The sequence below is a fragment of the Xenopus laevis genome, chromosome 7S, assembly GCF_017654675.1.
Source record: "Xenopus laevis strain J_2021 chromosome 7S, Xenopus_laevis_v10.1, whole genome shotgun sequence".
Classification (NCBI taxonomy): domain Eukaryota; kingdom Metazoa; phylum Chordata; class Amphibia; order Anura; family Pipidae; genus Xenopus; species Xenopus laevis.
This window is the reverse complement of record NC_054384.1, coordinates 90,687,573-90,713,184: the sequence shown is the minus strand read 5'-3', so window position 1 is coordinate 90,713,184 and position 25,612 is coordinate 90,687,573. Positions and strand designations below refer to the sequence as shown.

General features: G+C 42.0%; 2 protein-coding genes and 1 long non-coding RNA gene across 3 annotated transcripts; 2 read left to right on the top strand and 1 right to left on the bottom strand.

Annotated features, from left to right (window-relative positions):
- Positions 1 to 300: 300 nt before the first annotated feature.
- Positions 301 to 1,713, bottom strand: LOC108697720 (heat shock protein 30C-like). The gene has a single exon (XM_018228023.2). It carries the CDS (start codon positions 1,230 to 1,232, stop codon positions 585 to 587), a length of 648 nt encoding a protein of 215 aa, XP_018083512.1. The 5' UTR covers positions 1,233 to 1,713; the 3' UTR covers positions 301 to 584.
- Positions 1,714 to 1,856: 143 nt separating this feature from the next.
- On the top strand, positions 1,857 to 2,824 carry LOC108697719 (heat shock protein 30D-like). The gene has a single exon (XM_018228022.2). It carries the CDS (start codon positions 2,034 to 2,036, stop codon positions 2,679 to 2,681), a length of 648 nt encoding a protein of 215 aa, XP_018083511.1. The 5' UTR covers positions 1,857 to 2,033; the 3' UTR covers positions 2,682 to 2,824.
- Positions 2,825 to 7,859: 5,035 nt separating this feature from the next.
- XB5727854.S lies at positions 7,860 to 22,105 on the top strand. Its single transcript, XR_001932474.2, has 3 exons — positions 7,860 to 8,115; positions 20,298 to 20,393; positions 21,843 to 22,105. It is a non-coding gene; the product is annotated as an Uncharaterized LOC100489525 S homeolog (long non-coding RNA).
- Positions 22,106 to 25,612: the final 3,507 nt, after the last annotated feature.

Below are 25,612 nucleotides of genomic sequence, written 5' to 3'. Positions count from 1 at the left end.
GTGCGTGCCAAAGTGTTGATTTGTACCTTGATGTCTCCCCTATGCTGAGGGTTCGGGGCGCAGCACCCGGACCACCGAACAGGAGCGGTGAGTGACCCACAAGTTTACTTTATTGGGATATTTAAAGCGGAGGGCTCGGGGCATATGCACCCGAGCCAATTTCAAACAGCGGTGAGCAAAATTGGATTAAATGTATTAGCAGACCGCGAAGTAGAAGAACGTTCCAATATTTAATCTTAATGATACGGCGGGTGGTTAGAGCGCTCCAGTCCCTAACTGTTCAGCACAATATAGACCAAATATAGTTTCATTTTGCTTTATTAAGAAAATGCAAAAGCTGTCATTATAAACTGAAACATATCATAAAATACATACAGAAAAAGCATACAATCAAATATTTTAAGAATAAAGTCCTTTAAGTTATCAGTGGAATTTCAAGACATGTTCTGCTTTCCTTCTCCTTAAAAGTCCTTTCACTTACTGTATTTTGCCACTATAAAATATTGTATTTAAATTCACAATGATGTTAAAATGTAATTAAATATTTAGGCATATAAAAGTCTTTTCATGTTATAAGGGGGAATTCAGTCTATTTGTTGCTCTCCTTCTGCATTGCTGTTCTGGGCATCGGGTGGGATTTCCTGTGCATCACTGGGTGTCGGTTCCATGCTGATAGGAATGGGTGTCTCTGGGGCAGGTGGAAGTGCCAACCGAGGAGCCTGAATATACAGGTGCCCGTCCTGGGATAAGGAGCACACAACTTGCTCAGGATTCACACCTTCTGGTAGTTGAGCTTCTCTTTTCCATTCTCTGTATTCATGGAAGTAGCTTCCATCCTCAGTGTCACTTTTCCTCTCATGTTTTCCTGTCACAATCACTCTCCTTCCCTGTGTTTTCACTGTTAGTTCATGAGGAGAAAAGTCCCTCACATCCAGCGTCAGCTCAAAGTTATCCTTCCCATCTTTGCCTGAGTTGGGAGAGGTCCCCTCAGTTTCTGGGGCTTTGGGCTGTCGGCTCTGGTCTGTTATTCTTCTCATCCCCATGTCCTGAGAGAGGAGCCGATAAGCTTCATTCACACTCTGCATTCTCCTTTCCATGTCATTCCTCATGCTCAGAATGTCATCTTCCAGCTGGCCAAAGATGAGGCGAGTGGCTGGCCAGAGTGTGAGTGCAGGTTGGCTGCAGGGACACAGAGGGGAGTGTGAGGGCTGTAGGAGGCTGAGAGGAAACATCTTCTGCTGATTTCCTGGAGCTTCTTGTCAGAGAAGAGCTGGAGAGATTGGGCTTGTTTGTGTTCTTCTGCTTTCTTACTTGTCAGTACTGCAGCCAGTCACAGCCCCAGCACTTTTATATTCCTTAGTTAGTGTTCTGGGCTGTTCTCAAGATTTCCATGTGCTCTCTGTTTATGTGGAGATTGGGAGGAGCCTGTGTGTAAATAATGAATTATGTCAGCTGCTTGAGACGGAGGCTGTGCTAGCAACTTCTGGCATTCACTGGGACAGTGACATCACAAGTGGGAGGGGCAATGTCTGTGCTCGCCATAAACTGCCTGAGAGTTCTGAAAATAGTTTTCAGCATAAACATTCTGGGACAGATTTGCTAAATAATTTAAAACTTGACCTAGTGCAGGTTCCAACATTTATTTTTTTTAATTTGAAGTCTATTTGGTTACAGGGAATTGATTTTTAGTACTGAGAAAAACTGTATTCTGAATTCCCTGCCAGTCTCCAGTAAACACACACTCTGCCCCTCCCACTTGTGATGTCACTATCCCAGTGAATGCCAGAAGTTGCTAGCACAGTCTCCACCTCAGCTGACATAATTCATTATGAACACACAGGCTCCTCCCAATCTCCACATAAAAAGAGAGCACATGGAAATCTCGAGAACACCCCAGAACACTAACTAAGGAATATAAAAGTGCTGGGGCTGTGACTGGCTGCAGTACTGACAAGTAAGAAAGCAGAAGAACACAAACAAACCCAATCTTTCCAGCTCTTCTCTGACAAGAAGCTCCAGGAAATCAGCAGAAGATGTTTCCTCTCAGCCTCCTACAGACCTCACACTCCTCTCTGTGTCCCTGCAGCCAACCTGCACTCACACTCTGGTCAGCCACTCGCCTCATCTTTGGCCAGCTGGAAGATGACATTCTGAGCATGAGGAATGACATAGAGAGGAGAATGCAATGTATGAATGAGGCTTGTTGGCTCCTCTCTCAGGACACAGAGGTGAGAAGAATAACAGATCAGAGCCGACAGCCCAAAGCTCCAGAAACTGAGGGGACCTCTCCCAACTCAGGCAAATATGGGAAAGATCACTTTGAGCTGACGCTGGATGTGAGGGACTTTTCTCCTCATGAACTAACAGTGAAAACACAGGGAAGGAGAGTGATTGTGACAGGAAAACATGAGAGGAATAGTGATACTGAGAATGGAAGCTACTTCCATGAATACAGAGAGTGGAAGAGAGAAGCTGATCTGCCAGAAGGTGTGAATCCTGAGCAAGTTGTGTGCTCTTTAACCAAGGACGGGCACCTGCATATTCAGGCTCCTCGGCTGGCACTGCCACCTGCCCCAGAGACACCCATTCCTATCAGCATGGAACCGACACCCAGTGATGCACAGGAAATCCCACCCGATGCCCAGAACAGCAATGCAGAAAAAGAGCAACAAATGGACTGAATTCTCCCTGCTAACACTGAAAGACTTCTATGTGCATTAATAAGTCACTATATCTTAATATCATTGTTAGTGAATGAAAATGCAAATATTTTATAGTGACAAAATACAGTACGTCTTTTTTCAATACAGCAAATTAAAATATGTTTTAGGCTATTTGTGTATTTTTCCTATTTAAACAAAGTGATGTCAGAACACTTATTTTTTTGTCAATTTATAACTATTAATAAGTATTTGTGAAAGAACAGATCACAATAAAAAAAATCATGATAGCTATGAAGTCTCATACCCCAGGAATGTTTAAAAACAGGAGATACCTGCAATTAGCTGGGAGCCATTATTCAGGGGGTCCCTATCCTCAAATTCCACTAAAGGGCCCTGTCTACTATAGCAGGGGTCCCGGGGGGGGACAGGGTGGTTCAGGGAGGGGGTCGGGACGGGTCAGGGAGGGGGTCTTCGTCCAATTTGGGCGTGCCGGTATCCAATTTGTTAATTAACACGTTAATTGTTTGGCGGTCCGCAGCCCGGTTCTGGCCCGCAGCCCGGCGGTTGAGGACCCCTGTACTATAGGGTCCTGGATTTTCCTTACTGTGGCCTATCTGCCTCAGCTCCTCCAGCAAATCCATCCCCTCCTTTGACTAGGGATCACATCCCTCCTGCAGGGCATAGGTTACAAAATAGGGAATTGTAATGTCCTTCACAATCCCTACATTTGATTAAAGGTATTTAGAATTTCTTTAAAACGATTAATTGGAATGTCTGAACGTAAATCAGATCAACTATATATATATAGTTTTATTTTAAATTTGGTTAAAAATAGAAAGTTCATACGAAAGCTAAAAACCCACTATTAGTAGTATAAAATTGCTAATATCTTCAAGGTGCCTAAAATATAATAAATTGCACATCTGCTTAAAATGCGATTTTCCTTAATTTTATATTTGATAATAGATATCCTCTGATATTTGGTTAGTATGTTGGATTAGTGCATGATTTAGAGTGTCTTTGATTATATCCTTTTCCAGTTTCACAGTGAAAGTGGCATCACAAATGAGTACTTCCTAGATATCACTGTACTTCTCACATTGCCCCCCACATCACCATCTAATTGTGTAGTCAGTACATCAGGACCCCCATTCTCACACAGAAGCAATATTTTGGCACAAAGAAAAGCTTTCCTTAATAATAGTGTCCACAAAATAGCACCTCCCTTCCTTCTGTGATTGGGAATTCCAAGACTGAAGGAAACAAGGTTGAAATAATTTATATAGTGTAAGTAAAGTTTATTTTGCTTGACAAACTCAATAGAAAACAATTTGGAAATATTTCTTAGGGTGACAGGTTCCTTATAAAAACCGAGATTGATATTTTCCTTTATAATTACGCCAGCGAAATTACGTTCAGCAGTTCAAAGTTACACTAGCGTTGGCTAATTAGCATACGGCGTGCAGTTAAAGTACAATGGACGTATATGCTGCAGCAAATACATTACACTGCACAAGGCCAGGGAACCTTAATAAAATTATATAAAAGTTGTTATATTGCCCTACACATGTGCCCACAGTATAGTTTATGTGCCATATGTTAGGAAATGTAGGGGGGGGAAGGAGGGTACCCCAAAAAAAATTTACGATCTTTTTCAGTCTATCACCCTTTAAATAGGAAAAAACGCCAGCGTTTTTGGGGACTTAGAAAAATTTTCAACTTTTTTTTGAGGAACTCCTATCTACTCTATTGCACTTCGCCTGGTCTGAGGTGGAGAAGGCAAGTCTGGCGATAGAGGTAACGGTCAGTAAAATCAAAAAGTTAGTGAATTTGCGTAGTAACACTCTTTCGCCAGACCGAAAATTTGTCTGGTGTTAGAAAAGTTGCGCCAGTCTATCGCCTTGGTGAAGCGAATTTACGCCAGCTACTGTTAGAAAATCGGCAAAGTGTCTAAATGACGTCACGCTGGCAAATTTTCGCCAGCGTTAGCCACTTCGTCCTTTAGTAAATTTCCTCCATAGAGCTCATGTATAATCACAGGCAACATTTGTTCCAGTCCTGTAACCCTTTCAGCCGTTCTTGTCTAGTGCTGTTAAAATACACAGAACACACATCGTAGTTGTTGCTTTACTGTTATCAAACTCTGACTAAGTAAGTGCCATTAGGTCAAGGTTCTTTAGCAATACAACACATACATTTCTTTACATTCATACATTTTAGCAACTGCTCATCTGCCCTAGAAATTTAAACTAAACTGGTTAGAGGGGTGGAAGATTTAAATTATGAGGGTAGACTGTCATGGTTGGGGTTGTTTTCTATGGAAAAAAATGCTTTCAAGGGTACATGATTACACTTAACAAGTACAGTAGAGGGCATTATACACAGATAGCAGGTGATCTTTTTCCCCAAAAAACTGGATCACTGCACCACAGGCCACGCCTTCAGACTGGAGGAACATAACTTTCATTTGAAGCAGGGAGGTGGTTCTTCACAGTGAGGACAGTGAAGTTGTGGAATGCACTGACAGTGGCATAACTAGATGTTACTGGGCTCCACAGCAAATTCATTTTAGGGCCTCCAACATATTCAGAGGCTGTCCTGTTTTACCAATGTATATTGGAATTGCTCATTATTTAGGGCCACATGAGGGCCCCCTATACCTCTTGGGCCCTTCTGCAGCTGCAGGGTCTGCTTCTCCTGTAGTTATGCCCCTACTGATGGCTGATGTTGTGATGGCTGATTCTGTTAATGCCTTTATGAGGGGCTGACATGATTTCTTGGACAAGCATACTATCCAAAGCTAAAGTGATACTATATCTACAAAAAATATAGATATGGGTATATTTAGTTTATGTGTATGACAGGGTGTATGTATGTATGTATGTGCACTGGGTATCATTTAGAGGGGTTGAACTTGATGGACTATGGTCTTTTTTCAATCCAACTTAATTATGTAACTATATTTCTAGGTGGCTTTTAGGTCTGTGCCATGCTGGGTGTTGTCTGGCAAAGGTTGAATACCCCCTTGGCTAAGGAATGAAAACCTATGTTATCTTACTTATTTACCGATGAAGGCAAATAGGCAACTAGATGGGGTCTATGTTGACCCTTACCAGAATTGCTAATGTGGACAGTAAGGGAATCCTGCAGTGTTGTTTGATGGATAAGAGAGTTAGGCTGGCACATTGAATAATGGTAGACCTGTTACAAAATGCAGACATCCAATGCTTTTATTTACCCATAAATATTCCTTGTTTCTTCACAGCATCATTAGTCTCCCAGTGTAATTTAGACTCAGAGTATGAGTACAGCCTGTGCTTAAGAGGATAAACTGGCAAGAGTGCAGGGACCCTTGGTATAAGTCAAAAGTTCCAGAAGAAAGTCACTGATTTATTGAACATCCATATTCAAAAGAAGAAGAATAAAAGTTAATCCTCCTCTGTATCAGTAGTATCACTGATAATAGACAAGAGCAACATATTCATTCAAAATACTTTAATGATGGAAGTAACTCATAGGGGCATGGTGTAAAATAAATGCGAATTTATCAAGGTGTGTGTAATATTACGCCATGCAAATGCCAGATTTTACACTGTTATTTTACATAGCTTCCGGCGGAAGTTACTCTTAGAAAAAATGTACGCTTATTTTTACATGCCGAAGTCTGGTGATGTGTGGTATTATCCAGTTGTTTTAGGGCTAGTCGGGGAGATTCGGGGAGATTTTGTCATGAGTGAGGCAACTTCGGGCGACTATAGAAAACGCATAGCTGCGTGTGCATTAGCGCAGGCGACTTTTCATTGTAGCCTATGGGGAAAAATGCTGAGGCAGTTTGGGGAGATAGTCGCTCAAAAGACGAGGCAATTAGTCGCCAGGCGACAAAATCTCCCCGAATCTCCTCGTGTGGCCTTACCCTTATACACAGAATAATAAAAATGCCCCATAGAATGGGATATAGTCTCACACACAGCTGACCTGTCACTAGGTACAGTATCCTTCTCCACTGTGCCCCTTACAGTATGCTGGTATCACCTGGAGGATCACTGTTCCAGCTAATCTTCCTAGTTGGAGTACAGAGTTGCTCTTACCTACTAGCTCTGAACCCTGAGGCTGCTCTGATGTTCTTCTGCTTAGGAATACAATTAGAAACCTTTCTCACATCTTTCCTAAGCAGAAGAACATCAGAGCAGCCTCTTTCTTTCTCCTGACAACTTCCTTGACTACTTGGCGGTCAGACTGGTGGGAAACTGACCAGCAGGTGGCGCTGTTGGAACAAAATTCATTCAAATGGACACGTATCCCTTAATATCTTGGAATTAAAAGAAAATAAACAATGAATGTAAATGACAAAAGTGCTTAGAATAGCCCCCTCATCAATTTTATATTCACTTATTTTTAAAGGTTTACTAATCCTTTAAGAACAAACCAAAGTTAAGTATTTACTGGATTAAATGCAAGGAAGGGGGATGTTATATTTGTTTGGAGAGGCTAACTGTATAATCAATGTCGGACTGGCCCACTGGGATAGCAGGAAAACTACTGGTGGGCTGAGGTGTCAGTGGGCCCTCTTGCTCTTAACATTTGGTCTATTTCATGGTTATTCCCAATTTCTTTAAGGGGCTTAAAAATGAAAGAATAGAGTATAGTATTGTAGAGATAACAGACTATGAGAATAAAGGGGTTGAGTGAAGAACGGTGGTTTAATAGTTTGGAAAGTGGGCCCATGGTCTAAGGTTTTCTGGTGGGTCCCTAACATCTCAGTCTAACACTGTGTATGAGGGCCCAGGTGTCAGTGGGCCCTCATGCTGCTAAACATTTGGGCTGTTTCATGGTCATTCCCTATTTCTATGAGGAGAAATAGTCTAAAAAAATGGAATAATAGATTATAGTGTGTAAACAAACGTAACAAGGACAATACAGGTATTACTGAGCGTGGGCCCCTGGTCTAAGGTTTTTTGGTGGGCCCCTGGTGTCCCAGTCCCACACTGGCCCATACTGTACTTACTGTACAAACTGTTTTATAAGGCTACAAGTGTGCATGACATTGTGTTACTCATTAATTCTCTGGGCCATGTGCTATGATCAAAAGATCATTTCTGTTAGCAAAAGGTTTTTGGCCTCAGTTTGTGAAAGCAGATCTAGCACTCCCCCTCCCACCTTCCTTTCCAATAACTGGGCAGAGCTCCCAGTACCTCCAGTAAGAGTGACACATATCCACCCAGGGCAGTGCATGCAAGGCACAGATAGGGATCAGAGAGGGGAAATTAGGGCAGCCACTAGTCTACTCAGGGAACCGGGCTCCAGTAATCTAGCTTTGGTGGAGACATTCCCAGCTATCACTACCAATATTCATTATGTCCGACAGTGCAAAAGAAGGCCCAGCGGAAACTGTGGCTGAGGTAAAATCTAAAGAGAGCCCATGCGCTGAACTCAAGATTGCCATGGAGAAATGGTGAGTGACCCAAAATTGTTTGTGCATGGTGCTTGATGTGTGTCAGTTGTTTCATTGGTTACTGAGTGCCAATAACATTCCTGTATATAGAGGTATAATGACTGGAGGCAGTAGATACAGAAGCTGCTGGGGACAAATTAAAACAGAGGGTTCTGTGGGATTCAGACAAATGCACATTACAATGTGCCGGCTCTAAAAATATATTTCTATGGGACCCATAGTTGCCTGGATGAGTTCCCATATGGAAAAACAGATTGCTGAACGTTCAAAAAGAACATATTGTGTAATATTTATAGACAGTTTCAGTACACACATTCTATATCTCCAACTCCCACCATCCCAATGACTGTTTCCCCTAGCTGGTGTGAATGTGTCTCATGACCTTGTGTATAGAGGTCACTGCTTTAATACAGTTACCTGCGAACTTACACTTTAACAAGAATAAAATAAATCCCATAGGATTTAACAAACCATATTAGTTTGTTTATTGAAATGAGAGACCTGAAAGAAGGGTAGGGGAATTTAGGACGCAGGGAAAAAGTATGTAAAAATGACAACTCATTTACAAAAATACAACTCATTTTGGAACAACAGCAGAGCTTGTGCAGGTAAGCGGTAAAGCTGTGATATAACAATTGGTACAGAATACATCATACAAAGAACGTGTTGATGCCAGTTTGCAAATTCCTCTTTACCCAACTAATGAAACATAAAATTCATGCTTCGGGGCTCTCATGCCTCATTAAACAAGACATGGCTGACCTTTCTGTGCTTTAGCACTGGCAAAACTGATACAGGGGATAGGGATGTAGCGAACGTCGGAAAAAATGTTCGCGAACATGTTCGCGAACGTCCGGACAAAAATGCGAACGGTTCGCGAATGTCGCGAACCCCATAGACTTCAATGGGAAGGCGAATTTTAAAAGCTAGAAAAGACATTTCTGGCCAGAAAAATGATTTTAAAGTTGTTTAAAGGGTGCAACGACCTGGACAGTGGCATGCCAGAGGGGGATCAAGGGCAAAAATGTATCTGAAAAATCCATTGTTGACACAGCGCTGCGTTTTGTGCTGTAAAGGGCAGAAATCACACTACGTCACTCAGGTGGTGTTTCTGGACACGGAATGTGAAAAAGCTCACACAGCTAGGTGGCACTTGGTTAAAGACTGGGCAAACAATGCCTGCAAGGTCAATGTATACAGTAGTGGATACGGAATATATTATTGCTGCTTGAAAAACGTCACTCAGGTGGTGTTTACGGACACGGAATTATTATTGTTATTATTTAGACAGAATGTGAACAAGCTCACACAGCTAGGTGGCATTACTAGTCAGCAAAGCTACCTAACCTAAAATGTCCCTCAAATCCCTGCAGACTTCTGTCCCTACAATACAGAGCAGTATCAAGTAGATTACTAGCCAGCAAAGTTACTATCAACTGTCCCTCAAATCACTAACAGCTCTCTCCCTACACTAGCTCTTCCAAGCACACACAGGCAGAATGAAAAAACGCTGCAGGGCTTCAGTTTATATATGGAAGGGGAGTGGTCCAGGGGGTGTGGGGGTGGTCCAGGAGGGAGAGCTTCCTGATTGGCTGCCATGTATCTGCTGGTCTGGTGGAGAAATGGCAAAAAAAAGCGCCAGCTAAGGCGAACCCAAATTGGCGAACGTTGCGCAACGTTCGCGAACATTCGGCGGACGCGAACGGTCGATGTTCGCGCGAATTAGTTCGCGGGAGAACAGTCCGCGACATCCCTAACAGGGGATGCTGGAAGTTGTAGTTTTGTTTACTGGTTCCAATATCCCTGTTCTTCCTTCCCTTGGCATCAAGTGTAATTGATGAACAGACCAGTAAAATGGCAACGGTGTGTGTAAATGTAAATATATTAACATGTTTGTGTGTTGTGTATGTGATTGTATTTATTTACACACAAATGCTTGTGCCTAGTGACGCAGTTCATACTTCGTGTGCTTATAAAGCACCGGGTTCATCCTATAAATCCATTTCCATTTGCGTGTGAACAAGTAAGAGAACAAGCACTACCTGATTTTTAGCCATGATCATGTTTTTTAGCCAAGTCAGTGCACAGTAAGAATTTTTACAGTGTTATTGGCTTTTAGCATGGTTCCAGGCAGTCATTTTCTGAATTAATGGCCTTTATGACATTGTAAAATAGTCAGTGCAATGCACGGCTGTTGTATACGAAATTAAGAAAAATAAAAGGTATTTTGCTCCACATTGTATAGATATTTTGTAGTTAGGGTGTTGAGAGTGCAGCAAAAGATATACTTTATTTACTGGTTGGTTATCTGAAGGCTGATGGTGCACAGGGTGAATACACCACACATTTTTCAGTGGCCAAATCCTTCCCAGATACCTCCATTAATCAGGCTATAATGCAACAAATGAGGATATGTTCCTAGCCATGGCCTTAAAGGGATACTGTCATGGGAAAAAAAAAATTTTTTCAAAATGAACCAGTTAATAGTGCTACTCCAGCAGAATTCTGCACTGAGATACATTTCTCAAAAGAGCAAACAGATTTTTTTATATTAAGTTTTGAAATCTGACATGGGGCTAGACATATTGTCAATTTCACAGCTGCCCCAAGTCATGTGACTTTTTTTGCTCTTTTGAGAAATGGATTTCAGTGCAGAATTCTGCTGGAATAGCACTATTAACTGATGCGTTTTGAAAAAAACATGTTTTCCGATGACAGGATCACTTTAAGTTCTTACCTTATACAGCTTCTAAGTCTAGTAAACTGATGGCATCCATCAGGGGCATAGCAGTAGAGAAAGTCTTATTTTTAAAGTTGGGGGTGTTTTTGCTTTGTGGTACAATAATTTATAGTTATGCTACTGGATTTCATCTTAGTAAGCATGGCTCTTAGCTTCTCTGTAAGTGGCACATTGACTAGTACTGACTAATGGTTGAATTTAAAAAGGCAAAGACAATATTGCACAACCAGTGCGGGATACTGAAAAAAATAGGAAAATTGTTGATAAAAGTGCAAGAATTACAGTATATTGTGTAACAGGTGCTAAGCTGCTCACCGACATCCAACCAATTGGGCTGATCAATTAATTGCCCCTGACCAATGATCAGATCGAAAGTTTAAAACCACGGATGGAATTAGGATTTTGCCCTTAACTTTAAGCCCTTTATCCTCTGACACTGACCTTCAAGAAGGAATAGCCAGTATTAGCTGCTAAATGCAGCCCTCACATAAACCATGTCCATTGAGTCTGAACATTTTTAAGATGGTCATGTATGTATATATATATATATATATATTTTTTATTTTATTTTTTTTTTTTTTTGATTAACAGGTCTACGAAGAAGCATGCATGGCATTGTGGGAAATGGAGTATTGGCTGTAGGATACATAACATCTGCTATATTGTTGCAATAGTCAACACAAGCAGTGCTGGAATAGCTAATAGCAATAACATTAGTAATAATTGAATATTGGAAAGTTGATTTGAATCATATTTCATTTTTCATGCAGGCGTTCATGCAAATAGGCCAGTTCTGTGGCTTTGTTGGCCATAGGCACATAAAGTGATAGGATGAAATTCAGCTTCTTATATTGAGCCAAACCAGCCAACACATACATGTCTGTTTCTCGTATTCTTCTGCCTTTTTCATGGTTTATCTTAAATCTGCAAGCAATCAATCAGTCAGGCAGAATATAGAAATCTAAAGCTGCAGGGTAAAGGATCAGCAAGAGATTTCATATCACCCCCAGCATATCCTGGGGTTCCCTTTGCTGTAATTCATCCAGACATGGCACAATGTAGTAGAAGCCGACACTCTCAATGGATAAAGTTGCACAATACTGTACAATGGAATATAATCACATGGCAACAAAGGCTCAGCATTCCATCAAATGTGCATTGTGGCATAGATTTCATATACCCTATGATTGTTCTTTTCAAGGGGAAGTTTATCTTGGGCTTAACTTTTGGTAGTATGTAGTTTTGTTTTTGTGCTGCCTCTCTCTGACTTAACATGTAAGGGTCAGGGCACACGCTCAGATTCGGGAAGATTAGTTGCCCGGCGACAAATCTCCTTTTCTTCGGAGCGACTAATCTCCCCAAACTGCCTCCTGCCGGGTAAAATGTAAATTCCCGGCGGGATGGCACTCAGAGCACTTCGTTTTCAAACGTCGCCCGAAGTTTCCTCGTGAGGCGACTTTGGAAAACGAAGCGCTCCGAGTGCCATCTCGACTAGCGATTTACATTCTAGCTGGCGGTAGGCAGTTTGGGGAGATTAGTCGCCCGAAGAAGAGGAGATTTGTCGCCGGGTGACTAATCTCCCCCGATTTGCATTGCAACCGCTCTCATTTTCACATTAGGGCTCCAAACCTACTGCATTGACTGGGACCCCATTTTTTTTTAGTGTTCACCCAGCTCCATTACTGCATGAACGTTACATACATACAGACAGCAAAAGAAACCCAAGTACATGGAAACACAGATACAGCAGATATATTTAGGGAAAGCGCTAGGCAAGAGCTATTTTGGTAACAAGCTGCACAGGGCATGAAGAAGAAGCTTCTCATAACCGAAGCAATTATACCCAACGGAAACTATTACAACTCTAATTTAAATCAGTATGTGATACTATCACAGAAGGACTTTTTTTAATATCACATGTTGGCAAAAAACGGAAAGATTTCAACATCTTTGGGTAAACTGTAAGCAAGGTATACGTAGGAACCATTTTCAGAGAATTCTGAACTGAAACATAAAGCTATTGCTTTATGGACATATGAAATGTTAATTGTATAATATTTTATATATTATTATAGTTTATAATATTGGTGTTATCAACCCATTAAAGGGGAACATGGAATGTAAATTATTCAAAACCTATTTGAAACGAGTTTTATTTCCTTTATTATTAAGCACCGCAACACTTTTGTTATTTTTAACTGTTTGTGACCAAAACAGCTTATTGCTGATTGGTTGGCACGAGATGCAGCTTGTTGCTGCTGGAGTAGATTGATAAAAATCCCATCCTCCACGCTGCCTGATATATGAGGCTGATTCCAAACTCTAGGACCATTTGGGGGATTATGTCACCCAACATGCCCCTATCTGTTGTAGTTTGCCTGCATTGTTTTAGTTGACAAGATCAAAATTAAGAAGCCAAGGAGCTGCTGCACAAAAAAATATTGTAGCTATTTGTGGTATAAGTGCAATAATGATGAAAACAGGGATCTGTGTCCCATTCTCATTAGGATGCCATGTCCAGGTGCTCCTGTCCTTACAGTAGAACTATAGGAAACAATGGCATTTGATGGGGGCTGTTGATCAAAAACGAGTTTTAGTGCTGTATGTCTTTACCATCCACATTCTGAAATATATATACAGTATGCTGTCGGCTGGGCATCGAGGTTAACCATTATCTGTCTCCAATTTTGAATAATTATTGTACCTTGATAGCACTGCAAGACTTTATTATTTGGAGAGTCTTCATATTGTAGCGCCGTCTCTCAAGCTGACCAACGCAACCAATGCTGGTGTTGACCCACATTTCTCTGGGCATGTAGTCATGGCAACAACAAATCTGCTGATCTACCGGTGAGATCTTTAGCATGACAGTGAGTAGCTCAGGATACACAGAAACAAAAACAGGAGAAATTCCATTTGAACTGAGTGCAGGACATCTTACACACATCTCACACACACACTGCTTCATTTCCACTGAGATCTAGAGATACAAAAATCATTGTTCTGCAGTATTACAGAAAGGCAATGTTTTAGTTTATTAGCATTAGACACAGTATGTTTAAATTATTTCTGCTGTCTTTCAAAGGAGGTCTAAGCACGGAAAAAACTAAACCCTGAGCATTGCACATATTGAGCACCCGAACAGAAGCAGTGGTAGAAAAAAACGAAGGGAGTGTGACTGTGGGATAACAGGTATAGTAGGGAGAGATGGTGTCTATAGTAACAGTGGATAATAGTCTCTGGGAAGGGAGTGTGACTGTGGGATAGCAGGTATAGTAGGGAGAGATGGTGTCTATAGTAACAGTGGGATAATAGTCTCTGGGAAGGGAGTGTGACTGTGGGATAGCAGGTATAGTAGGGAGAGATGGTGTCTATAGTAACAGTGGGATAATAGTCTCTGGGAAGGGAGTGTGACTGTGGGATAGCAGGTATAGTAGGGAGAGATGGTGCCTATAGTAACAGTGGGATAATAGTCTCTGGGAAGGGACTGTGACTGTGGGCTAGCAGGTATAGTAGGGAGAGATGGTGCCTATAGTAACAGTGGGATAATAGTCTCTGGGAAGGGACTGTGGCTGTTGAATAGCAGGTATAGTAGGGAAAGACGGTGCTTATAGTAACAGTGAGATAATAGTCTCTGGGAAGGGACTGTAGTTGTAGGATAGCAGGTATAGTAGGGAGATATGGTACCTATAGTAACAGTGGATAATAGTCTCTGGAAAGGGACTGTAGCTGTGGGATAGCAGGTATAGTAGGGAGAGATGGTGCCTATAGTAACATTGGGATAATAGTCTCTGGAAAGGGAGTGTGACTGTGGGATAGCAGGTATAGTAGGGAGAGATGGTGCCTATAGTAACAGTGGCGATAATAGTCTCTAGGAAGGGAGTGTGACTGTGGGATAGTAAGTATAGTAAGGAGAGATGGTGCCTATAGTAACAGTGGATAATAGTCTCTGGGAAGGGAGTGTGACTGTGGGATAGCAGGTATAGTAGGGAGAGATGATGCCTATAGTAACAGTGGATAATAGTCTCTGGGAAGGGAGTGTGGCTGTGGGATAGCAGGTATAGTAGGGAGAGATGGTGCCTATAGTAACAGTGGATAATAGTCTCTGGGAAGGGAGTGTGACTGTAGGATAGCAGGTATAGTAGGGAGAGATGGTGCCTATAGTAACAGTGGATAATAGTCTCTGGGAAGGGAGTGTGACTGTAGGATAGCAGGTATAGTAGGGAGAGATGGTGCCTATAGTAACAGTGGATAATAGTCTCTGGGAAGGGACTGTGACTGTGGGATAGCAGGTATAGTAGGGAGAGATGGTGTCTATAGTAACAGTGGGATAATAGTCTCTGGGAAGGGAGTGTGACTGTGGGATAGCAGGTATAGTAGGGAGAGATGGTGCCTATAGTAACAGTGGATAATAGTCTCTGGAAAGGGAGTGTGACTGTGGGATAGCAGGTATAGTAGGGAGAGATGGTACCTATAGTAACAGTGGGATAATAGTCTCTGGGAAGGGAGTGTGACTGTGGGATAGCAGGTATAGTAGGGAGAGATGGTACCTATAGTAACAGTGGGATAATAGTCTCTGGGAAGGGAGTGTGACTGTGGGATAGCAGGTATAGTAGGGAGAGATGGTGCCTATAGTAACAGTGGATAATAGTCTCTGGGAAGGGAGTGTGACTGTGGGATAGCAGGTATAGTAGGGAGAGATGATGCCTATAGTAACAGTGGATAATAGTCTCTGGGAAGGGAGTGTGGCTGTGGGATAGCAGGTATAGTAGGGAGAGATGGTGCCTATAGTAACAGTGGATAATAGTCTCTGGGAAGGGAGTGTGACTGTAGTATAGCAGGTATAGTAGGGAGAGATGGTGCCTATAGTAACAGTGGATAATAGTCTCTGGGAAGGGAGTGTGACTGTAGGATAGCAGGTATAGTAGGGAGAGATGGTGTCTATAGTAACAGTGGGATAATAGTCTCTGGAAAGGGAGTGTGACTGTGGGATAGCAGGTATAGTAGGGAGAGATGGTACCTATAGTAACAGTGGGATAATAGTCTCTGGGAAGGGAGTGTGACTGTGGGATAGCAGGTATAGTAGGGAGAGATGGTACCTATAGTAACAGTGGGATAATAGTCTCTGGGAAGGGAGTGTGACTGTGGGATAGCAGGTATAGTAGGGAGAGATGGTGCCTATAGTAACAGTGGATAATAGTCTCTGGGAAGGGAGTGTGACTGTGGGATAACAGGTATAGTAGGGAGAGATGGTGCCTATAGTAACAGTGGATAATAGTCTCTGGGAAGGGACTGTGGCCATGATCCAAATGATATTGGCAAAAAAGCACTGTTAAACTGGCCATAGACGCAAAGATCTGATCATATGAATCGAGGAATCGTACGATTTTCGGACTGTGTGTGGAGAGTCCCGACATTTTTCGTCCGGGGGAGATCGGTCGTTTGGTCGATCGGACAGGTTAAAAGATTTCTGTCGGCTGCCGATAATATCTCTGCGTGTATTGCCGATCGTACGATTTTCAGTGGGAGACTGTCACTAGCTTTGGTCGGACATAACTTTCGAACAATTGCTGTCAGGGGCAGAACATTGGCTGACCTGTTCTTTTCAGGGTCAGATTGGCCCAGCGGGAGACCGGGAAAAACCCTGGTGGGCCCCCCCCCTAAAGAAATCAATATGCGGCGCCGTATGAGAGCCGCTCCGTTGGGACAACCACGCCGCCATTATAGTGGGGCCCGGGGGTCCCGAGGGGGGCCCTGGACAGCAGTCCCGGTGGGCCCAGGGCCCCCCAGTCTGACCCTTGTTCTTTTACTACTTTATTTGATCTGAATGGTTAGTGGCAGGTCTGGAGATGGAGAAGTCCGATGATCGGATCTTTGCGTCTATGGCCAGCTTAACTCTTTACATGGTGCTGCCCAAGCTGCTGCCCTTCAGTTGTTGAAATAAAAGAAAAAGTTTGTCCAAATTCTGCTTTGCCCCAGCATTACTAGTATGGAATGAGCAGTCAGGCATATGGTGGTGTGAAGTTCTCATCTCCAGCTCGGCCATTACACAGTATCACACAGAGCAGTAGTGCATGTGGCATTTAGCACATATGTTTCATGCATGTGAGATATACACATTATAATGATGTTCCTTCATTAGCAGGGTGACTGCACCTTCCTTACGGCTGGCTGCCTAACATACCCTGACAGAGAGCTGCCTCTTTATCTGAGAGGAGCAGCCTGTGTCCCGACACTCCCTGCTCAGCGCCTGGGGCGAGTGTGAATAAAAAGGTGCTGGGGGGGGGGGGGTGCTGAGTCAGGCTGGGCCTCATTAGCTGCAGATAAAAAGGGTGGGATAGTCTGAGTGCAGTTATGCATGGCTAATGTGTGCTGCTCACGGCCCACTTTTTAACCCTTTTGCATCCACTGCTTGTGTTGTGTTTAGCCATAGCTCTACTATTTACAGTTACTACAGCCTGGCAACTTCCAAATGATCTGGTCACCTTAACCTTGTGGGGGTCTCCATTCCGTTGCATCTGTTCTTGTTGTATGTATTTGGAAATTAGCATAGTGCACTATTCATTAATAAGCATTTTTTTAATTCACTAGCTCTCTGGTTTGGAATTTCACCAGCTAACTGTTTGCTAGGGTTCAATTTACCCTAGTAACCAGGCAGTGGTTTAAAAAACATATTACTATACTGCGACAGCTGAACAGAGCTGGAGGGGAAGTGACTTCTGCCACATCAGAGCTGACCAACTGGCGGCCCTCATGTCACATGCAGCCCATGACCCCCCTTGTGTGCCCCCCCCCCACATGAAAGTCTGTCTGCTGTGTCTGTTTACCATATGTGATCTTTAAAGGGGATCAGTACTGATATTAACTGGCCCCTGCATTGTTTACACCTCAAATTCAGACTGTAATCCTCTGTATTGTTCACACCCTAAAGCCCTGCACTGTTCACACCTGAGACCCAGACTGAAACTGCCCACAAAAAAATTTTGGGCAGTGTTGCCACTTATGCACTTGCAGTCTGAAACTCATCCCTATTTAGAGGTATTAGGGCTAGTCCACACGGGGAGATAGCGACGCGTTTGCGGTCGCGGCGACAAAGCGCCACGACAGTCGCCGCAACCGGCGCAGGCGACAGTTTTGTATGGGCGCCTATGTAAAAACGCCTGTGCTAACCACACGAGGCGATGCGCTTTTCAACAGTCGCCTGAAAAAGCCTGGCGAGGCATTTTCAGGCGACTGTTGAAAAGCGCATCGCCTTGTGTGGTTAGCACAGGCGTTTTTACATAGGCGCCCATACAAAACTGTCGCCTGCGCCGGTCGCGGCGACCGCAAACGCGTCGCTATCTCCCCGTGTGGAATAGCCCTTAGAGAGCAATATATATGAATAAGCAGTGTGTTGGCATGGGGATGTGTGTAATATTGTATTTCCCAGGATTAGGAATGATGCTTTTCTTTCATTTCTATTTGGTATTTGAGTTAGTAGTAGTTGAGCCCAGTCCCAGCAGTTCTGAGACATGCGGAAATGAAGAGACTGCAGGGCAGAGTATAGACAGTGATCCTGAGACACATGTATAATCCAGACACACAATATGGCTTTCATTTTATTTATATTTAATAATATAGTGTCAACAAGCACATCAGCTTTATCACTGATATACCTATAACTTTTTTATGGATACCTATTTACTTCTGTACCGTTTAGTACTTTCTGCTTGTTTTATGTGAGGCTGGGCCGTGGATGTCTGATATTTGTGTCACTCCACTAGATGGCAGTACAGAGAACACCAGCTTTCCAGTGCAGTGACAACTACCGTGTAAAAAATGTTTGTTAATTCCATCCCCAGTGCAGGACTAGTGGCACAAGCATGTACTTAATAACAGCAGTTTAAGCAAACAGATGGTGTCTTGGAAGGAACTGCCGCTTTAGTTTAGAGGGGATGTAATAGAATATTGTGTCCTTTGCTATAGGAATATTGTGTTATGCTGAAAAAATTCCTGATGCATAAGGCTTCTTTTTAATCCAGGGGTAGGTTCTGTTGGTGAGCCAGCAGGGGCGTAACTATAGAGGAAGCAGACCCTGCGGTTGCAGGGGGCCCAGGAGTGTAGGGGGCCCAGTGAGACCCTAATTAATTAGCAATTTTAATATATCTTGGTAAAATAGGCCAATTTATAAATATTTTGGGGTCCTAAATTGAATTTGCTATGGGGCCCAGTAACAACTAGTTACGCCACTGTGAGCCAGCCATGTTTATTTCTCCAGTCATTTCCCTTCTTTCCACTAGTGCCCAGCAGCAGTGATGTGCCTTAGTGCTGCACACTTGGGTTTGTGATAGTTGGGCCCAGGGGATTTAGGAAGCCCATTTGGTACAAAATAAATTAGTAAGTCAAAAGAAATAATGTTGGCCATTTGTACATGGCTGTATGGTTAGATAAAGCGCGGGATTAAGGACCTGGTGGTCATGTGGGATGTAGGTGTTGCTGTAAGGAGGGTCCCAGCATGAGATTTTGTTCCCCAGCCAGATACCTCCCAACTGTCCCATTTTTCGCAGGACAGTGCCGATTATGACAGCTCAACCCGCAGTCCCGGGTTTGTTACTGAAATGTCCCGACTTTCTCTTTGATCTCCTGCACTGAAAAGCCAGAAAAACTTAATTGGCTTTTTGCAGAGAGCCCAGAATATGTGGCAGGTGCACTTAGATACTTTTGTAACAATTTAAGATAAGCAAACAAACAATTGTTACAATTTAAGATATGCAAAGAAATAATTGTAACAATTTAAGATAAGAAGGTCTCTTGTGGAAACTGCGACTTGCATCTTAAAGGGCAATTCGCCCTAATTATAAACACTGCAATGACACATTAGAACCACAGAAATGTGTTCAAACCTGCCAAATTTTGTAAACTTAACATGGTGGCCACAAAAAAACTTTTTGTCCTGCTTTCTATTTCCAAAATGTTGGGAGGTATGTTTGCATAGCAAGAAAAACAGGACAGCCACACAATGGGTATTGGTGCAACTTGGCTCCTGGTTCCTTAGTGTGTGTGTGAATGTGATAGTGATCTTAGATTGTAAGCTCCACTAGGGCGGAATTGGTATGTTAGCACCTTATAAATAGCATAATAATATCTGTGTTTGCACATGATGCTCTGTGTCTACCTTAAGCAATATCACAAAACCAACAGCACCACAAATACAATTCAATACACAAATTAAACCAACCAAAATGGTAAACTGTTCTAAAGATATATTAAAGGATAGCTGTCTGTCTCCTCTGTCTATTATGTATCTGATCTATCTACTGTATAGGTACAGTATCTATCGTCTATTTATTATCTATTCATTTTCTATCTAATCTATCGTATCAATGATTCACTTGCCATACAAACTGAAATTTAGCCATGATTAACTTGTGCCAATATAACAGTGTGTGTTTCCATTATGCAGTGTGGCTAAGAAAGGAGAAGACAGCTGCCGTGAATTAATTCAAGCCTATAAAGAATGTGTGAAATCTCTTGGATCACAGAACTAATGTCTGGCCAGGTAATCTCTTCTCATTGTATATGCTGTACTCAACTCATGGCATGGTGTGTGTTTGCAAGGGCTCTTGGGAGTTCCTAGCTCAGAATAATGAAAGGAAGCATTGTGATTGGTCACTGCCCAGCTCATAACCAGGTTGCAGATATACTATACTGAAACATTGGCCCTGCTATAGTTCTATAGGGCACAAAATAATCAACTCAAATCTCACAATAACTGATCTTCATGCCAGTTACTTTATAACAACGTTACAGATAAACAAAAATGTTGCTTCTGCTGTTGGTAGTCAGATGAGTTACTTAAAGGGGAAGGAAACCTAGTTGGTGCAAAAACACTCCCCCCCCTCCCGTGTGTTGCCCACCCTCCCTCCTCCCCCCTGGCCTACCCGTCCCGCTGGGCAAATGCCCCTAACTTGTTACTTACCCTTCTGCGAAGGTCCAGTCCAGGGAGTTCACAGACGACATCTTCTTCCACGCGATCTTCTTCCTGCTTTGAACGGCACATGCGCAGTAGGAGCATTTCGCCGGTACGATCTACTGCGCATGCGCCAAAACGCCGTTCAAAGCAGGAAGATCGCGTGGAAGAAGATGTCGTCTGTGAACTCCCTGGACTGGACCTGCGCAGAAGGGTAAGTAACAAGTTAGGGGCATTTGCCCAGCGGGATGGGTAGGCAACACACGGGAGGGGGGGAGGGTTTTTGCGCCAACTAAGTTTCCTTCCCCTTTAAAGAACAGTAATGAAAGTAATGAATAAATAATGTAGTATTGCCCTGCACTGGTAAAAAAGACTATTATAGTTTATATAAACAAACTGCTGTGTAGCCATGGGGGCAGCCAATCAAGCACAACACAAACAGTAGATAACAGATAAGCTACGTAGAATTACATTGTATACTACAGAGCTTCTCTATTATCAGCTGTATATCCTGTGCCTTTTCTCCTTTTTCAGCTTTGAAATTAAATTCTCATTTTAAAGGAGAAGGAAAGGTTAAAACTAAGTAAGCCTTATCAGAAAGGTCCACCTAAATATACCAGTAAACCCTCAAAGTAATGCTGCTCTGAGTCCCCTGTCAAAAGAAACACCACATTTCTTCCTTCTATTGTGTACTCATGGGCTTCTGTATCAGACTTCCTGTTTTCAGCTTAAACCTCATTGCCCTGGGCAAGAGCATGCTCAGTTTGCGCCTCTTCCCCACCCCCCTCCCTTCTCTACTGTAATCTGAGCCCAGAGCAGGGAGAGACTCAGGCAGGAAGTGATGTCACACCATGTTAATACTGCAGCTCCTATCCTAAACAAACAGAGAGTTTCTAGAGCTTTTTACTCAGATATGGTAAAGCATTCTACAGAATAAATATAGCATTCTAGCTTGCACTATTGCAGCTAATCTATTGGCAATAAAATGCCTCCGTAGCTTTCCTTCTCCTTTAAAAAGCTTTTCTTATGTTCCTGTAGGTGAGCGAGTGCTGAGGGGCACGTGTCTTGAGTTCTTTCGCCTCCCCATCATTCTCTCCTCGACAAATCCAACCATTCCACTAGGAGGAACAGATGGGGTAGTCTTACTGTACATGATAGATGTGATAGATGCTGTTGGATGTGGTTTCTGCTGCTTGTCACGTAAGGATCTACATTGTACCAACTGTGTGCCCTCCTGTCACAGGAGAAAGTCTTGTATCAGATAATGCTAAGCAGAGTGGAATAAAACTTTCTATATTTTACCTTGGCTCTCTCCCATACTATGTCACAAAGTTCATTTCTATCACTTACTTTTTCAGCCTTTTGGCCATCGCTCAATGTTGCTCCGCCCCTTTTGCATCACTGTATATGACGCCGCCCCTTTTGTGTAGCAGACCGCTCCCTTTGTTCCCATCCCACCGGCCGGTAACATTTTTCAGAAAAGGTGGCAACACTACTCATGGTATTTCGGTAATTGGATATATTTAGGGGCAGATTTACTAAGGGTCGAAGTGAATTCGAGGGAATTTAAAGTAAAAAATTTCTAAATTCAAAGTAATTTTTTTGGATACTTCGACCATCGAATAGGATACTACGACTTTGAATTTACTTCGACTTCTATGGGGACCTTCACAACCATTTTCTAAGTCTTTACACATCGAATAAAAATCGTTCGATCGATTGCTGAAATCCTTCGAATCGTTCAATTTTTATTCGACCGCAAGATTGCCAAATTTGTTAAAAAAACACTTCGAATTTGATGTTTTTTAATTCGATGGTCGAATTTCGAAGTTTTTTGTACATCATTAAAAAGCATATAATGATATCTATCTATCTATATATATATATATATTTAATTCAAATTTTGAGATTCCTCATACTCTGGCCCTTTAAGAACTCGAACTAGACTATTCGCCAGCTAAAACCTGCCGAGTTCATGTATAAGTCAATGGGAGAGGTCCAGGCATCAATTTGGACATTGGTCAAGTTTAGTCGAATTCAATTTCAGTTTTCAATTTGGTAAAATTAGTTAGAGTTTTGGAAATGATGGAGAGTCGAGGGTTCCCACAGTCAGTGGTGGGTCAGTCAATATCCTGCCAATGCCATTCTTAAAGCCAAACGCATGCCAGAAGCAGTGCTATACCTACCCTTTAAAGCTGCTCACAAGCCTCTCACCTGAGAAGAGATAGGATCCAGGCTACTACATATACCGTACTTTTGAGCAAATGCTCATCAGAAATTGGCCTGCACAGGCTAAAAGATGGCTGCCTTCCAGTGCCTTGATAATCTAGAAATGTGGAAATATATTTCAGTATATTGACGATATGAATTTGCTTCTGTTTAAAGGGAAAGTATCATGAAAATGTAATATAAGCTTCCTCATACTGATGTAAGAAACTTTCTAAATATACAGTCAAATATTCTGCATTGCTTCTGAAATAATCAAGTTTATCTTCACTTACCCCTCTCTCAGCATCTGTTTCTCTTCATTCAGATGCTGAGAGAGGGATAGTGAAGTTGTCAGTAGAAAGAAAGAGGCTGCTCTGATGTTCTTCTGCTTAGGAATAAAATTAGAAACCTCTCATCTTTCCTGAGCAGAACATCAGAGCAGCCTCTTTCTTATTCCTGACAACTTCCTTGACTACTTGGTGGTCAGACGGGTGGATAAATGACCAGCAGGTGGCGCTGTTGTAACAAAATGTATTAATATTAACAGTACATGTATACCTTAATATATATTAATAATATATATATATATTACAAAATAAATAATGACTGTAAATTACAAAAGTGCTTAGAATATCGTCTCGTTAATTTTACAATCACTTATTTTAAAGGTTTACTTATCCTTTAAGCAGGGATGAAACAGCAGTGCTGTAGCCTTTTCCTTACTGTGTGTGCCGGGGCTACTATACATATGTTTGAGTGGAGATTTCGACACAATTATATCCTGCAGAAAAGGGGCAGAGCTTTGGCTCACACAACCTGACATTAAAAACAGGCAAAAGGTAAAAATGGTGCTTTTGAGTACAGAGTGCAGTCTCAGCGAATGAATTACTATGTAATGTCTGATAAGCACATACACACGGTAACTTTATTACTTTGTGCCACAGAAAAGGCCAATTTATCAGCTGAAGTCGAACTGGAAAATCAGGCTTAGCGAGTCTTGCTGCAGTGACACATCAGTCCATGATGATACAGTGGAAACACCAGGGGGCAGATGTATCAAAATGTGAGTTTAGAGGTTAATAAATAAGAACTCATTCCTTTGGGATTTTTAGAATTGTATTAATCAGTGGGTGAAAGTTAGAACTCACCATTTGATAATTATGCCTCTAAAAATTCAACCAACACCATCCAATAGGGGGCATATTTATCAAGGGCCGAATTTCGAATTGAAACAACTTCAAAATTCGAATTCAAAAATACCAACTGAAATTAAGTCGGAGGTTTTTTTTTTTTGTTTGGTCGAATAGGTCAGTTTCGATCGAATAAGTCCGTATTCGGCCGAATTCGAATCGAAGTAATAGTGCATTTCGATCGAATTCAATTCCCAAATAAAAACTTTGATTTTTCAAAGTCCACCAATTCACTCCAAATAGGGTCTAGGAGGTCCCCCATAGGCTAAAACAGCAATTCGGCAGCTTTTAGATGGCGAATGGTCGAAGTCAAATTTTTAAAGAGACGGTACATGATAAATTTCGATATTCAAATGTTCGAGCTTTTTTCAAATTTGAATCGAATGTGGTCTATTCCCTAGTCGAAGTACACAAAAAATAGCTGGAAATTCGATTTTTTTCATTCAAAAATTCACCTTGACTTTTGATAAATCTGCCCCTAAGTGATGAGAAGTAAAATCAGCAGTGCCTTATCTTGAAAATGTTAAAAACGTCTATACAAAGGCCACATGATCTGATGCCGTCTAAGCTATAAATAATGACAAGGGACAAATAAACTTGAACACACCGGCACATCATTTGTCCTTAAAGGAATACGGTCAAGGGAAAACATGTTTTTTTTTAAAAACACATCAGTTAATAGCTGCTCCAGCAAAATTCTGCACTGAAATCTGTTTCCCAAAAGAGAAAACAGATTTTTTTTTTTTATATTTCATTTTGAAATCTAGCATGGGGCTAGACATATTGTCAGTTTCCCAGCTGCCCTCAGTCATGTGACTTGTGCTCTGATAAACTTCAGTCACTCTTTACTGCTGTACTGCAAGTTGGAGTGATATCACCCTCTCCCTTCCCCCCACCACCCCCAGCAGCCAAACAACAGAACAATGGGAAGGTAACCAGATAGCAGCTCCCTAACACAAGATAACAGCTGCCTGGTAGATACAAGAACAGCACTCAATAGTAAAATCCAGGTCCCACTGAGACACATTCAGTTACATTGAGTAGGAGAAACAGCCTGCCGAAAGCAGTTCCATCCTAAAGTGCTGGTTCTTTCTGAAAGCACATGACCAGACAAAATGACCCGAGATGGCGCCTACACACCAATATTACAACTAAAAAAAATACACTTGCTGGTTCAGGAATAAAATTTTATATTGTAGAGTGAATTATTTGCAGTGTAAACAGTGTAATTTAGAAATAAAAACTATAATGCATTAGGACAAAAAAGTCGCCTTAAGAAAAAATGCCCATTGACTTTAATGTATTTCACAAAATTTCAACATTTCGAAAAATTTCCGGGGAAACGGGACAGATTAGCTCATCACTACTCAGAACATCTGGTTTAAAACAGTGATTTTAAAGGGGTGGTTC